The sequence below is a fragment of the Eulemur rufifrons genome, chromosome 21 (genome assembly GCF_041146395.1).
Source record: "Eulemur rufifrons isolate Redbay chromosome 21, OSU_ERuf_1, whole genome shotgun sequence".
In the NCBI taxonomy this organism is placed as follows: Eukaryota; Metazoa; Chordata; class Mammalia; order Primates; family Lemuridae; genus Eulemur; species Eulemur rufifrons.
The window spans coordinates 15,265,373-15,280,081 of record NC_091003.1 but is presented as its reverse complement, the minus strand read 5'-3'; the positions used below and the strand labels follow the sequence as shown (position 1 = coordinate 15,280,081).

The 14,709-nt window shown below is 57.7% G+C and overlaps 1 protein-coding gene across 1 annotated transcript in view; it reads right to left on the bottom strand.

Annotated features, from left to right (window-relative positions):
- Positions 1-662: 662 nt before the first annotated feature.
- Positions 663-14,709, bottom strand: part of FAM222A (family with sequence similarity 222 member A) — a 54,414-nt gene continuing 40,367 nt past the window's right edge. The window contains exon 3 of the mRNA XM_069496976.1: positions 663-3,191. Within this exon, the coding sequence (XP_069353077.1) occupies positions 1,915-3,191 (1,277 nt within the window). The 3' untranslated portion in view covers positions 663-1,914. The remainder of the gene's footprint in view (positions 3,192-14,709) is intronic.

Genomic DNA, 14,709 nt, shown 5'->3' with positions numbered 1-14,709 from the left:
TCTCTGAGTCTTAGTTTCTTGCTCTCAAACACCTCCCACTTTTCCAGGGTGTTGTGAGGCACCAACGAGATACGGTATATATGAAAATGCCTGGTACACAGTCAGTGCCTGATAAATGCTGAGCTCCCAGGGGCACGGGGTGGCCTCCTGCAAACCCCCGGGGCCACCAGGGCAGGGGTGGGTGTGTGCTGGGGTGTCTGGCCTGGCTGGCATGGGATCGGCCCGGGCGATGGCTGCTGACCAGCCACTGTGGCCTGTCCCTGGCCTCACTGCCACCGTGGAAGCTTGGAGCATGCCAGGCACGGAGGGAGAGCTGGGGAGGGACTTGGCAATGTGGGGAGGCCACCCCCAGGTCCCCACAGTGGGAACGGGCCAGAGGGCCCAGGGTTGGTTCTGTCTCTGCCGCGCTAGGGACCTATTGCTGGCCATGACCCAGAGGCCGTCAGCCTGTGTGGTGACAAAACGAGGTGAACGACAGTGTCCACCTGGGAAGAGCTGGAGGGATAAAGGGAACACCGATGCAGAGTGTCCCCTACGCAGGCGGTACCGGGAGGCCCCTGGCCAGCAGGCACGGAGACGGCCGCTTTGCTCCTAAGGGAGGGAGGGAGGAAGAACGAACGAAAACAAGAGCTACAAGGCAATCCGACAGCTGAGACACCATCTGTGTTTTCCTTTTTTTTTCTTTCTCTTCGTTTTTAAAACAATATAGTGCAGACTGCACTTCTCACAGTAGAATATAATGGTCAATTTTAGTATAAAAAAAAAACATTCTCAGAGATTTGTAAATGCACTTAGTGCTTGAACAGGCCTTGGAGAGAGATACAGTACCGCTTCTGGAGCACCACAGGGGCCAGGGCGTGGGGACTTGGGGCCTTGCGGACTGAATGGAAGGGTGGGCTCCTGCCTACCTTCCCCTCCTCAATGGCGTGGGACAGGCCTTGGGGGGTGGTTTGCAGGACCGGAGTTGGATTGGGTCTCCCCGTTAAAACCAGTAGGTTGCCCCCTCACTGGCTCCCAGGAGACCCCCTGAAGAAGGCAAGGTAGGGTCCCTCTGAATGGGGTCTAAGATCGCAGGCCCTCTGTTAGCTCCTATGGCGCCTTTGTGCGAATAGGAAAATGGTGCTCCTTCCTCAAAATGCGGAAAATGGTAATAAATATACAAGTTTAGGATGCAAGTGGCGTCTCCTTGGATGAGGTGCACTCATGCAGTGCACAGCCTGCACAACTGTGCCCAGCAGCCCTGTAAGATGTATTGGAGGGAAGGGGGAAGATGGTAGTCCAGGGTTTGGAGAACAGGGATGGGTTAGGAAGGAATGGTGGGGGTGGGGGATGGGAGGAAAGGGAAACCAGTAGTCCCTGCGGCCTCCATCGGAGTGGTCTTCACCTGGATTGGTTTGTAGGGGGATGCTCTGGGCCCAGTGACTTCCTACAGGCCCCCTTTCTTTGCTCCTTCTCTAGGAGACTGGGGAGCTCGTGTGGGAAAACTCAGCCGCCTGACCCCTGGGGGCTGCTCTGACCCTCGCCCTGACTCTGGAGTGTCCCACTTCCTCCTGCACCCCACCCTGGCCTGAGCCCCTCTCCCAGGAGACCTAGAAAGAACCATTCCCGTTTTTAAGTGGTTTCTCTCTCCCTGCCTCCGCCAGCTTTGATGGAGGAAGGCGTGTATGTCAACGGCTGCCCTCGGGCCCTCCCCGTGTCCTGGGGCAGCCGATGGTGGGACAGGGCCCTGGTGCTCGAGGTCACCTACCACCCCCCCAACCGGCAGTGGTGAGGCAGCGGCCAGCCCGGCTTCCCTGTGGGCACGAGCGGGCACAGGGCAGGGCTGGGTGCCCCTGCGAGCCGCCCACCCTGCTCTGTGGCCTGCCTCCCCCTGCAGCGACCGGTCCGTCCACCCACGCGTCCGCTGGGCAGGCCTTATCTGTAGACGGGCAGGCGGATGTGGGCGTGCTGGTGGTCGAGCAGCCGGGGCACAGCCACCGTCTCGTAGCCCTTGCCCAGCATCTGCTCCTTGATGCAGGGCGGCCGGATGTCGTTGATGAGATACTCCAGCGACTGCAGGCTACTGCTCAGCACCGACGTGTTGCACACACTCTTGCTGGGCAGGCCCGCCAGGGCGTCCGCGGGAGGCCCGGCCAGCTCCCGGGATGCCCCAGGCCCCAGCTCGGTGACCGCCACGGCCGCCGCGGGGTTGTAGCAGTCGCTGGTGGGGGTCACCAGCACGCTGTTCCAGGGCGCGGCGAAGTACTGGCCCACGGTGAAGCTGGCGGGCAGCCCCACCCCGCAGTTGAGGGGCGACCCACTGGCCCACTCGTACGCCCGGGCCCCGCAGGCCTCAGGGGACTTGCTGGCCACCGTGCTACTGCTGTAGGCTCGCAGCGGCTGGGGCGGCGGCGGGGGTGGTTTCTGTGGCCACAGCAGGTAATCCAAGCCACCGTCTGCGTACCCTGCAGGCTTGGTGGCCCCAGCGAGTGTCAAGGCCGGGGTGGCTCCCTGGCCCAGCTCGGTGCCTTTTCGGCAGTCGGGCAGACCGGCAGCGGCCGAGTAGGCCATGCTGGGGAAGCTGGGCACGGGGCCGTGCTTGGCCGGGCTGGGGTGCGGGACGGCCACGCCCTGGCAGGCCGCGGGTGCGGCGCCTGGGGCCTGGCACTGCTGGTTGAGCTGGTAGAGGATGCTGTGGATGGAGGGCAGGTTGGAAGGCGGCAGGGGCAGGCCTCGGCCCGGCAGGGGGATGACGGAGGCGGCGGTGGCAGCGGCGGGCAGGCTGGGCGGCGGGGCAGGCGCCTCGGGCGGCTTGGGGTAGGCCAAGGGCCCCAGAGTGCTGGGCGCCGGGTAGGGCGCGATGCCCACCTGCACGGCGGCCGGCGACAGCTTGGTCCGCTTGCCCTCGGCGCTCTTGAGCACGCTTTTGGGGGGCCCAGCGGGGGCGGCCACGCTGGAGGAGGAGACTGCAGCCTTGACGATGGCCAAGAGGCCCTGGTAGCCGGCGGTGTGCTGCGGGTAGGGGCTGTAGCGCTGGCCGCTGGTGTCATAGCCGTTGACCGTGCGGCCGAGGTGCTTGTGCTGGGGCACTCGGATGTTGGTGGGGAAGATCTTGATGGACAGCGGGCTGTTGGCCACCTTCTCGGCGTAGGCATCCAGCTCGGCCGGGCTCGGGTAGCGGGAGGAATGCATGGAGCTGGCCACCGCCTCGCCTGCAGGGGACGACACACAGGTGAGAGCCCACCAGAGACCCCGCGGCCACCCCGCTGCCCCCCACGGGGCCCACGTGCCGGCCCCTCCCCCCATTCCTTCTGTATTTTTCAACTTTGGATTTATGTGTAAAGTACAAAAAGGAAACAGCATACGTCGTAAGCTTGAGGAACACCCACAGAAGGAACGTACCCGTGTGATCACACCCAGGCCAACAGATAGGACGTTGCTAGTCCCCTGTGTCCCCACCTAGTCCCTAACCACACCCGTGTTTACCGTTAGCCTGACTCTGACGACACGCACTGCTCGTGCCTGGGTTTGTACGCGGTGAGATGGAATCCTACGTGCTCACTGGCACCTGGCCTGTCCCTAATGCTACGTGAGACTCATCCAGGTGGCTGCGTGTGGCAGAGTCTGTCGTTCTCATTGCTGTGCGGTGCTGTCTGTCATGTGTCTACACCACAGTCCACCCAGCTTTCTACTCTGGATGGCGTCCAGGTGGTTTGCAGCTGGTCCAAGTAGCGCCGCGACCCCTGGAGCCCGCGTGAGCTCTGTTGGGGACACGCCCTGGAGCGGAGCTGCTGGGTCACAGGGGAGGCAGCTGCCCCGCGCGAGGAGAAAATGCCCGACAGTTTGCCCAAGAGGTCGTGCCGGGCTGCACTCCGCCCGCAGAGCACAGGCGTCCCGGTGGCTCCGCACCCGCAAAGACTCGCAGTGTCGTCTTTTGCTTGTTCACCGCTCTGGTGGCTGTTAGTTCCTTCTGTCCCCTTTCTTATCCTTCAGTGCCTCCCCTCCTCACCTGTAAAACGGGGCGATGCCCACCTGCTCCCACGGGCACAGAGCGTGGCACGGGGCCTGGTGCCCGGGGAGGCCGTGCCGGGGGCAGCTCTTGGCTTTCCCCTTGCCCAGTGCGGAGGGAGGTGAGGAGGGGTTTCACCCCCTGCCCCCGCTTGCTGCCCCGCCCCTCCCCGAGTGTGCCGGCCACCTGCAAGGCCAACATGGCAGCCACTGCCTTCTTAGTGAGCTGTCAGCACAGGGCTCAGGGGTGCGCTGTGTGTGACAGGCTGGCTGTCCCTACTGTTAGGGGCACAGCTGGCCCTGCCAGCGGAGATGGGCCACTGGCCGGCAGACCCCTTGCTCTCATCCAAAGCCCCTCCCTGTCCCTGAGCCATCCCCAGGTGCAGCCCGGGGCCTTCCTTGGGGCCCACTGGGTGGGGGGGGGGGGGTTCCATGAGCAGGTGGAATGGCCCTGGGCAAGCTGTTTGACCAGCTGCGCCTCAGTTTCCCCACATGTGGAATGGGGTGGTGATGGTGCCAGGTCTGCAGGGTGGCCTCGAGGAATGGCAATGCCAGTGACGACAGGGGCGAGGAGCACAGCAGGTGCTGGGGGAGCAGGACTCCCAGGGGGACTTGGGAGAGGGGCTTCACCACTCGGAGCCTCAGTTTCCTCTTCTGTAAAATGGGGGTGATGCTGCTGCTAACACCACCTCCCGGGGCAGCTGGGAGGGTCTGACCAGGCACGTGTGCTGGCGGCGGTATCAGAACCTGGTGCTCTGTGCATGGGGCATTAATATGTCCCCGCCTGTCCAGGGAGGGGGCCCTCCTGGGACGGGGAGGGGACACATGCTGCCCTTCTCACTGCCACCGGTGGGGCTGGCATTGTGGCTGGGGGTGGAGCGCAGACCTGCTGCCTTCCCTAGGCCCCCCCAGTGATCAGGAGGCCACATGCCACGTCCCTTCTTCTAGAGCCTCACCCTCAACCCCTCATGGGCTCACAGGCAAATGAGATACGTGCTGTGATGGGAGGTGTAGGCGGTGTTGGGACACGGGGAGCCCCAGCCCAGGCCTCACAGAGAGCTTTCTGGAAGGAACAGCATCCCGGTTAAGTCCTGAGGTGCCGGTGGGAGGCAGTGAGGAGGGAGGAAAGAAACAGATTCGGGCAGAGGAGACAGCCCGGGCAAAGGTGTGGAGGTGACGAAGTGTGTCCCCGTGGGAACTGTAAATAATCCAGGACACAAGCAGGAGCCCAGAGCAGGCTTACGGAGGACAGGTGACCCAGAGAGGTGGCCTGGGAGGGCCTTGGGCCAGAGCAGGGGGACCCTCCCTGCGGGACAGCGCTTCTCACTGCAAGCGTCTGGCCAGGTCTGCAGACGGGTTTGGCTGTCACGGTGAGCAGTGGAGGTGGCTCTGGGACCCGCAGGTGGGAACCGGAGACGCTGCCGGACACCCTGCAACGCACGGGACAGTCCTCACCACCAGGGACTGTCCAGCCAGGTGGCAGCAGGACTCGGGCATCGGGCAGCTGGGAAGGTTTTAAGCAGGGTGGGGCGGGCCAGGCATATGGTTTAGAAAGCCCATTCCCCTCTGTCCTGCAGTGGGGGTGCGGCATGAGCCGGGCAGGGGGAACTAGGCGGCACCGAGCACCCCGAGGGGGCCGGGCCGGCCCCTCTGTCCCCTGACTCTGCCTGGGGCAGCCCCCTCCTAAGTGGCCTAAAATAAACTCGGTGTGGAGAATGGAAATGTCACTTTGGCCAATGGGGGAATCTTTCTCCGAGATTGGATTTAAACTACATTATACAAGCAATTTCATGGGCACTTAGCGCCACTCGGAGAGTCCCGCAAAAAAAGGGACCAGCTCTTCATTTACCAGCCATAAATCAGCAGTTGCTATAATGAGCACAAAAATGTCACTTTTATGCAATTTTACAGATGAACAAAACTGGTGAAATTAACTGTGGTAACCTACTAGAGTCAGCAAAAGCAGCTGCCGGGGAAAAAAAATTATATCTGTATGTATTTTTGTTCCTCTTAAACTCTCTTCCCAAGCAAGTTTCTGCCATTGTGGTGTGAAAACTCATTTGTCCTCACCATTATACTTTCATTTGGAGTTTATCTTGAGTATCCAATGAGCCACCAACTGTGAAAATGATTAAATCTACAAAATCTATCTAATGGATGGAATAAATTAGGTGTTTAAAACCTTAAGAAGAAAAAAAAAAAAAAAAGGCGTGCGTGTTCCCAGTCCCCATTCACTGAAAGAAGGGACGTCTCGTCCCCATCTGGTCAATAGGGCTTATCGAGGGTGGCTTGGTCCCTTCAGCTGTCGTCGGAGCTGGCAGTAGTGTGGTCACACAAAGAGGCTCATTTGGTGAGCGCTTAGTATGTGCTAGGCTCCGTGCCCGTGGCTTTCCTTGGTGATTCTTGTTTGGAGGACCCAGCAACCCCGAGAGGTGACAGGGGCTCCCTATTTTACAGATGAGGAGACAGACAAGCTATGGCATTTGGCAGCCAGCCTCTGAGATCCGTCACCCCCTAGTGATTCTTACATCCCCTGGGACCCACATCAAACAGGACTGACCAGTGTTACCAGTAAGATATGGTGGAAATGAAAGGGCGTGGCTTCGGGGCTTGGTTATAAAAGACACTGTGGCTTCCTTCTCGCTCTCCCGGACCACTTGCCCTGGGGGAAGCCACTGCTTGTGAGGACACCAGAGCAGCCCGGGGAGAGCGTGCCCCACGTGGAGATGAACTGTGGCTTCCAGCCCGCAGCTGCGTGAGCCTGCCTGGACGCACAGCCTCCAGCCCCGGTCAGGCCTTCGGATGAGCCTGTAGCCCTGGCTGATATCCTGACCGCAGCCCCGCTACGCTGCTCCCAAATTCCTAAGCCACGGAGACCACGAGGAATGCTAAGTGATTACTGCTGTCCGAAGCCACTGAGTTTGGAGTTTTGCTTGTTACAAAGCAGGAGATAACTCAGGCCCTTGTTTCACAGATGAGGAAATGCAGGCTCAGAGGTTCCCGAGAGCACACAGCTAGCAAAGGGTGGAGCTGGAATTCGGACCCAGTCTGCCGCCTTCCAGGTCTTCTTCTCCCCTCCCCGGGGTGCTGGGGCCTGGAGGCTCCGACCCATCAGAGGCCACCCAGCCGGGTACCCCTCACGCCTGCCTTCGGCTTCTCCCGTGCTCCTAGCGGCTGGCCGCCCCGAGCCCAGTCTCTCCTGGAGACGTGTGTGTGTGTGCGGGGGCTGCTCAGTGCCTTCAGGCGGGGCATGGACCTCCAGGTCACCAGAGTCCCCGATCTCAAGCCTGGTCTGTTCACTGTGCCCTGGGGTCCCCTGGAAGCCTTTGGGTTTGCAGCCCCTGCTTTACACCTCGTTCCATGAAGGACTTTCTCCTGAGCCCAGCCCGTTCCACCGGAGTTCAGTGGAGGTGGCTTGGGTGCCACCTGGGCCCCTGGCCCCAGCTTGGTGAGGGCTCCAGGCCCTCCCCTGGAAGTCGGCCCAGCCACGAGTGTTCCGTGTGATCATACAGTCCTGTTGTGGTAAACACAGTGACATAGGAAAAGGCCTCACGTGGGGGACGTGGTGAGCCCGTGGTCTAGGACGGGCTGCTTAGTGCCAAGGATGGGGGTTACCGTGGGGCGGGGGAGGGGGCCTGTGGCTTAGCGACTGGATTCTGTTGAATAGGAAGTGGCAGAAGTGGCGCTGTGACTCTCACGGCTAGGTTGTAAGAGGCCACGTGGCTTCCAGCTGCAGTGTGCTCACGTCCGTGCTTGGAACCCGGCCGCCGTGTTCCCAGCATCAGGCTCCAGATGCGTGCGCGAGCAGGTCTGCAGAAGGCGCCAGTCGCCCCGACCCCGGGGATACCCCGGAGCAGACACGCACCATCCCCGCTGTGCCCTGTCCCCCAGCGTGATCAATGGCTGGCTGACACCGCAGAGTTCGGGGTAATGTGGTACACAGCCGTAGGTAGTAACCGGCACAGCGGGGCCTGCGGGGCTGTGAGTACGGGATGGAGGGGCACAGTCAGCGACGAAATCTTCCCCGATACGACAGTTCCCAGTGCAGCTTGGAGGGAGGAGCGGGAGGGAGCCCCACAGACACCTGATGAAAGAGGGCCTCGGCGGTGGGGACAGCGGGGCACAGGGCCTGGCGTGCCTGGGGGGTGGCAGGAGACAGACGGGACGGGTGGGGCACGCCATGCAGGCCCACAGCCCTCGGGCCACTGCTGGGACCTGGGCATCTGCTCCACATCAGAGGGCTCAGAGCCGAGGGGTGGCAGGAAGCCCTGAGAGCACCCAGCTGGCCCTCGGCATCGTGGGACTCGGACGACGTGGGGGACGAGTGCGGGCAGGTGCGGGGGAAGAGGGGCTCCGAAGCAGCTGTCCAAGACCAAACGGCTTCCCTCCCCGAGGGGGTGGAGCCAGGACTTGAAGAAACAAGCCCCCAAAGCCAGCAGTGGCGCCCCGAGGGAGGGGCCGCTGGGTCATGGGATGGCGAGGGCATTTCATTTCTTCTCTGTGCTTTTCTGTAATGGCCGGCCCTGACTGCTCCCTGCCCTCCCAGGTCCTGCCCCCGGCCTGGGACGGTGGCCTTGACGTCTGCATCAAAGCGTCACTGATTCCCTTGGCCTTGAGCGGCCTGCCGGCTCTCCAGTTGCCCTTGGGAGGCAGCGGCCGCCCCCAGGCAGAGCGCAGAGGCCATGGTGGGCAGCTTCACGGTGCCTGGGGGTGGAGGTGGCATGTGGGCTCCGAGTCACAGACCTGGTTCAAACCCCAGCTCTGGCATCCACTGGCTGTGTGGCCTCAGGTTTGCTGCTGCCCCTCTCTGAGCTTCAGTTTCCTCTTGTGTAAAATGGATTAATGCTGACGTTGGAGGTGTCTGTGAGCAGCGTGAAGGGCCAGCCTCGCTCGGTGCCACCCCTCCGTGGCTGCCCTGTTGGTGGTGGTGATTACAATGATGTCTCTCTCTGTAAAACCCTCCACTGAGCCCCTGTCTACGTGAAGTCTGAGCTGCTCGGGGTGGCATTTGAGGCCCTGGCCGCCTGGCCCAGACCTCTCCCTGCAGCCCTCCCTTCCCCCAGGCCCCTGGACACACACATGGTGTCCCTGGGACCTCCTCTCATGTGCCACTCTGTTGAGTGTTCCCTCTGGGCCAGGCATGGGGCCAAACCCACGGGGGCCTTGCCCTAGTGCGTTCTTGCGACAGCCCTGGGAGGTCAGACATCCAAGGACTGGGGCCTCAAGCTGGGGTTGCAAATGCAAATCCCTGCAGGGGACAGGTGGGCGGGGAGGCTGCGTCCTGCTGAGAATATTCATAGTTAAAACAATGTTCAAACACTGAGCAGGGCAAACCGCAGGCTGGGTGGGCAGGACGGCTGGGTGGGCAGGACGGCTGGGTGGGCAGGACGTGACCCATGGGCCACCAGTTTGAGACCTCTGGTGGCGGAGAAGGGATTTGTGAGCCAGGATTTGAGCCTGGGTCATCCGCCCCCTGGGCTCCTGCTCTTAGTCACCGGGCACCATAGACACTGTGGCTCGTGCCTTCTCCCCTTGATAACCCAAATCTCAGCGGTCCTTTAGGGTCCTGGGCTCTGCAGCCTGCTCGGCAGGTCGACATCATCTGTCCCCTGCCCCGTGCCCCAGGGGGAAGTGCCCCATCTCCAGGTCCCAGTCCCCCGTCCAAAGTGGTGACTCCGGGATCGCGTGGGATCGTCCACGAGGCAGGGGCAGCGTGTTTGGTTCCCCGCCAGGGGAGGGCAGCGAGGTGTTGCCCACACACCCCTGCCCACTCCTGTCCCTGCAGGTCTCGGCTGAGGGGCCCCAGGGCCCCGTACTGTAGCTGTCTGTTGACTTGTCTCCTGGGCTAGAGCTGGAGGCCCCTCGAGGGCAGACCCTGTTCTTTGTCACCGCCCTGATGGCTAAATAAATGCGCACAACCGCGGTGGTAGGTGGGTGCTCGAGGAAGCACTGCGTGAATGTGGGAGAATCCCCTGTTCCGAGACCCTCGAGGGGCTGCAGGGGCAGCCGCCGGCGGACTCTGGACTCGGGTGTGCAGAAACCAAGCTGCCCTCCCCACCCGCGAACCGGCCGCCCCTTCCCCTGCTCTGCCCCGCCCGCCGCGGCCTCCATTCAGGGCTTGTCGGGAAATGTAAAAGGCCGGCTGGAAGTGCCCGGCGCTGTCGCTGCCATTAAGTTAATGTTATGGGCCTTTTACAGGTGTGTTAAATAGACGCGGTTATTAACGAGTATATTAAGCCAATTAAAACCAGCCCTTTGAGTGGGATTTAATGTTGCTACAGGGAAACTTGAGAGCGCGGCTGCTCCGCTGCCTTCTAGAAGCTGTGAGGAGGGGGCGGGGCACCGCAGGGACCACAGAGTGGCGAGAAGCTCTGGTTGGAGTCAGGCCACGGGGGCTCAGCGCCCAGCTTTGCCACTTGCTGCAGGTGACACTGGGCAGGCCATCAGGCCTCAGTGTCTCATCCGTGCAAGGATGACGGGGTGGGTGCGTCGAGGGGCTGTTGAAGTCATGGCCATACTCTGCACCGTGAGGCCCTGTGATGTGTGTCATCAAGGGGGAGGCAGGGATGGGACGCTGGCCCAGAAGTCCTGGTCCCACACTGTCCAGGATTCTCGGTGGGACCCCAGGCACCTGCTGTGGATATGAGCCAGCCCCTGCCAGAACTGCCTGGCTCAGTGTGGGAGGCAGGTCCTGGACAGTTGACAGGTCAGCAGACTGAGGCTTGGAGACAGGGCAGGTTGCTGGCCCAAGGCTTCCGGGGCTGGGAGTGGGGAACAGCAGGCTTGGAGCTGGGTTCTGCTGGCACCAGAGGTGCACCCTGGATGGCCCTGTGGTCCCGGGCTCCTACCGACTCGGGGTGCCCCTGAGGAGCGGTTCCCTTGGTGGACCTCAGTTTTTTGGACTGTAGAATGGCGCTAACTGCTGCTTCCCCATAGGAGGGGGGAGAATGACAGGCACACAGTTGTCGTTCAACTAATGTCATCTCTTTCATGCTGTGGCAGATGCTGTCAGCTGCCTCCCCCATTTAAGGCTCAGGAAGTGGCCACGGGCGTTATGTGTTGAAATGGGGGAGCGAGGGGTGTGCAAAGCCTCCCCAGGACAGAAGGGGTCGCTGGCCGTGGGGCCGGGCCCAGCCCGCAGGGAGGAGCTGTTCCACATCTGCATTCCCCTTCTCTGCGACACTCTGCCCTTGGAGGTGGCAGCCTCCTGAATGCTCAATTAACGTGACACTAATTAGCTGGTGGCACCAGCAGAATCTCTAATGAGGTCGCCCAGGAGGAGGGGCAGGGAAGGCGGCCGGGATAGGGCAGACACGGCTGTCCCTGGGCCTCCGCTGGGAGAGACACGGGGAGGGGTGGAGGTGGCTGCTTAAGACCTTCCTGGCCATCCCAGGGACCCTGTGCCTCCAGCCCGGCCCACTGACTGAGTGGTGGCCTCGGAGCCCGGGGTGAATCCACGTGCCCCAGTTGCCAACTGGGGGACCTCAGGGAAGGGCCCACAGCTCTCTGGCCTCTGTTTCCGGGGGTGGCGAGGGGGCGAGTGATTAAATGAGAGAATGCATGTCAGATGGCTTGGGACACAGCAGGTACTGGAAAAGCTGGCTGCCGTCCTTCTAGCTCTTTCTGAGCTGGAACAGGCAATGGAGGGTAGCGGTGGTTGCTGGGCACTGCACAAAGGATCCTGCCTCTCTTGTTTTCTAACTAGGTGTGCTCACACACGTGTGCAAGCTCACGCATGAGCTTAGATGCCCAGGGCACACGTATGCTCAGACGTTCAGGGACACCCCATGCAGAGAGACAGGCTGGTGCTCCCACATCCCCGGGCCCTGGCTGGAACCCTGGAGTGGCTGAGGTGTCCCTGTGGCTACCATAGTGTACCTGCAGAGAGTACTGTAATCCCTTTCCAGCCTGGCTTCCCTTCCCCTCACCCGTGCCTCAGTTTCCCTGGCCTGCTCCCTAACTGGGCTCTGTGAGTGAGCCCACCGCTCACTCTCTCCCCGTACCCAGGCCCCTGGCTTTGTCTGTCTCTGTCCACATCTGCGTGGGTCTGACTCATCTGCCTGTCCCTCCCCACAAGTCCTGCCCCCTCCTGCCCACCACATCTGTGGCTCTTTCTTCTGAATGTGGGTCCCTTATAAGTGTTGCAGATACCCCCTCTCAATGTGTGGCCTGTCTTGACTTTATTATTATTAATAGTGAACCAGTTTTAACCTTAATGTGGTCCAACTTGTCTTTTCCTTTATTTGTGCCTTTTTGCTCATTTTGGAAATCCTTCCTACCCTAGATATTCTCCATAATTTTCCTCAAAGAATGGTGTAGTTTTGCTTTCCGCGTGTTAGATTTTTAGCCTGCCCAGGAATCCTTTTTGTGTATGGTGTGAGGTAGGGCTCCAATGTCCCAGGGCTGCCTATGGATCCCCAGTGATCTGCAAGCCCCACTCTGACCTTAGACTGAGCTCGTGTGTGGATCCATTTCTAGATGTTCTGTTTTGTCTCCCGGTCCTCTCTGGCAGCCCCTTCCACCGCCCTTATCCTTCTTTGTCAAAAGTGCTTTGGCCATTCTTGCCTTAATTCAAAGTCAGCTTCTCAAGTTACACACAAACATGGTCAAGCTGTAGGGACTGGATTTAATTTTTTCCATTTGAATCTCTGTCTATACGTAGAACGTATTTCTAAGTTTATTTAGATTTTTCTCCATAAATGCCACTTACCTCTTTTGTCAATTTATTTTAGGCTCCTTCATAAATTATAATTGTATTATAACTTAGATGAAATGGACAAATTCCTAGAAAGACACAAACTATCAAGACCCACTTAAGAAACAGAAAATCTGAATAGACCTGTAACAAAGAGATTGGATTAGCAATCAAAACACTACCCACAATGAAAAGCCTAAATGGCCTCACAGGTAAATTCTACCAAGGATTTTTTTTTTTTTTTTTCCCCAGACAGGGTATCACTCTGTCCCCAGCCTAGAGTGCAGTGGTGTGATCACAGCTCACTGCAACCTCCAACTCCTGGGCTCAAGTGATCTTCCTGCCTCAGCCTCCCAAGTACCTGGGACTACAGGCGCGTGTCACCATGCCTGGCTAATTTTTTCTGTTTTTAGTAGAGACAGGGTCTTGCACTTGTTCAGGCTGATCTTCAACTCCTGGCCTCAAGCAATCCTCCTGTCTCGGCCTCCCAGAGTGCTAAGGTTACAGGCGTGAGCCACCATGCCTGGCTTCTACCAAGCATTTAAACGAGATTTAATACCAATTCTTCACAAACTCTTCCAAAAATAGAATAGGAGGAAATACTTCCAAGCTAATTCTGTAAGGCCAGTATTACCCTGATATCAAAACCAGACAAAGATATCACACACAAAAAACAACTACAGACCAATAGCCCTTATGAATATAGATACAAAAAAAGCAACAAAATACTAGTAAACCAAACCCAGCAACACAGAAAAAGGATTATACACTATGATCAAGTGGGACTTATGCGAGGAATTGCAAGGTTGGTTCAACATCTAAAAATCAATTAATGTAATGCACCATAGTGATAAAATAAAGGACAATTACCACATCATCCCAATAGACACAGAAAAAGCCCTGGCCAAATCAACATCCCTCGTGACAAAAATTCTCAAAAAACTACAAAAATCTACAGCTAACATCACACTTAATGATAAATGACTAAATATTTTCCCTCTAAAATCAGGAGTAAGACAAAGATGTCTGCTCTTGCCACTTCTATTCAACACTGTACTGAAGGTTCTAGCTAGGGCGATTAGACAAGAAATAAAAAGTGTTCAGATTAGAAAGGAAGAAGTGAAACCATCTCCATTCACAGGCGGCACAATCTTGTACACAGAAAATCCTAAGAAATTCACCAAACTGTTAAAATGAATAAGGTTACCAGATGTAAGATTAATATACAAAAATTAACTATTTCTATGTATTCACAATGAATAATCCAGAATGAAATTAAGAAAATTCCATTTATGATATCATCAAAAAAATAAAATACTTAGGAATAAATTTAACAAAAGAGGAGCAAGACTCAATCTGAAAATTATAAAACATTGTTGAAAAATTATTTAAATAAATGGAAGACATTCCATGTTCATGGTTTGGAAGACTGTAAATATTAAGATGACAATACTCCCTAAGTTGGTCTACAGATCCAATGCAAATTTCTACCAAAATTTCAGCTGGCTCAAGAACCTGTTTCTCTTCCTAAAATTTAAAAAAAGAAAAAGCCAGGCATGGTGGCACACAACTCCAGTGGTTGACGTGGGATGATCACGTGAGCCCAGGAGTTCGAGGCTTCATTGAGCTATGATGACATCATTACACTTTAGTCTGAGTGACAGAGCAAGACCCTGTCTCCAAAAAAAAAAAAAAATTCAGCTGGTAGCTTTGCAGAAATTGATAAACTGATCGTGAAAGTCCTAGGATCCAGAATAGCCAAAATGATCTTGTAAAAGGAGGATAAAGTTGGCGACTCAAACTGGTTTTTTTTTTTTGAGACAGAGTCTCATTCTGTTGCCCAGGCTAGAGTGCCATGGCATCAGCCTAGCTCACAGCAACCTTAAACTCCTGGGCTTGAGCAGTCCTTCTGCCTCAGCCTCCCGAGTGGCTGGGACTACAGGCATGTGCCACCATGCCCAGCTAATTTTTTATATATATATATTTTTAGTTGTCCATATAATTTATTTCTATGTTTTTTAGTAGAG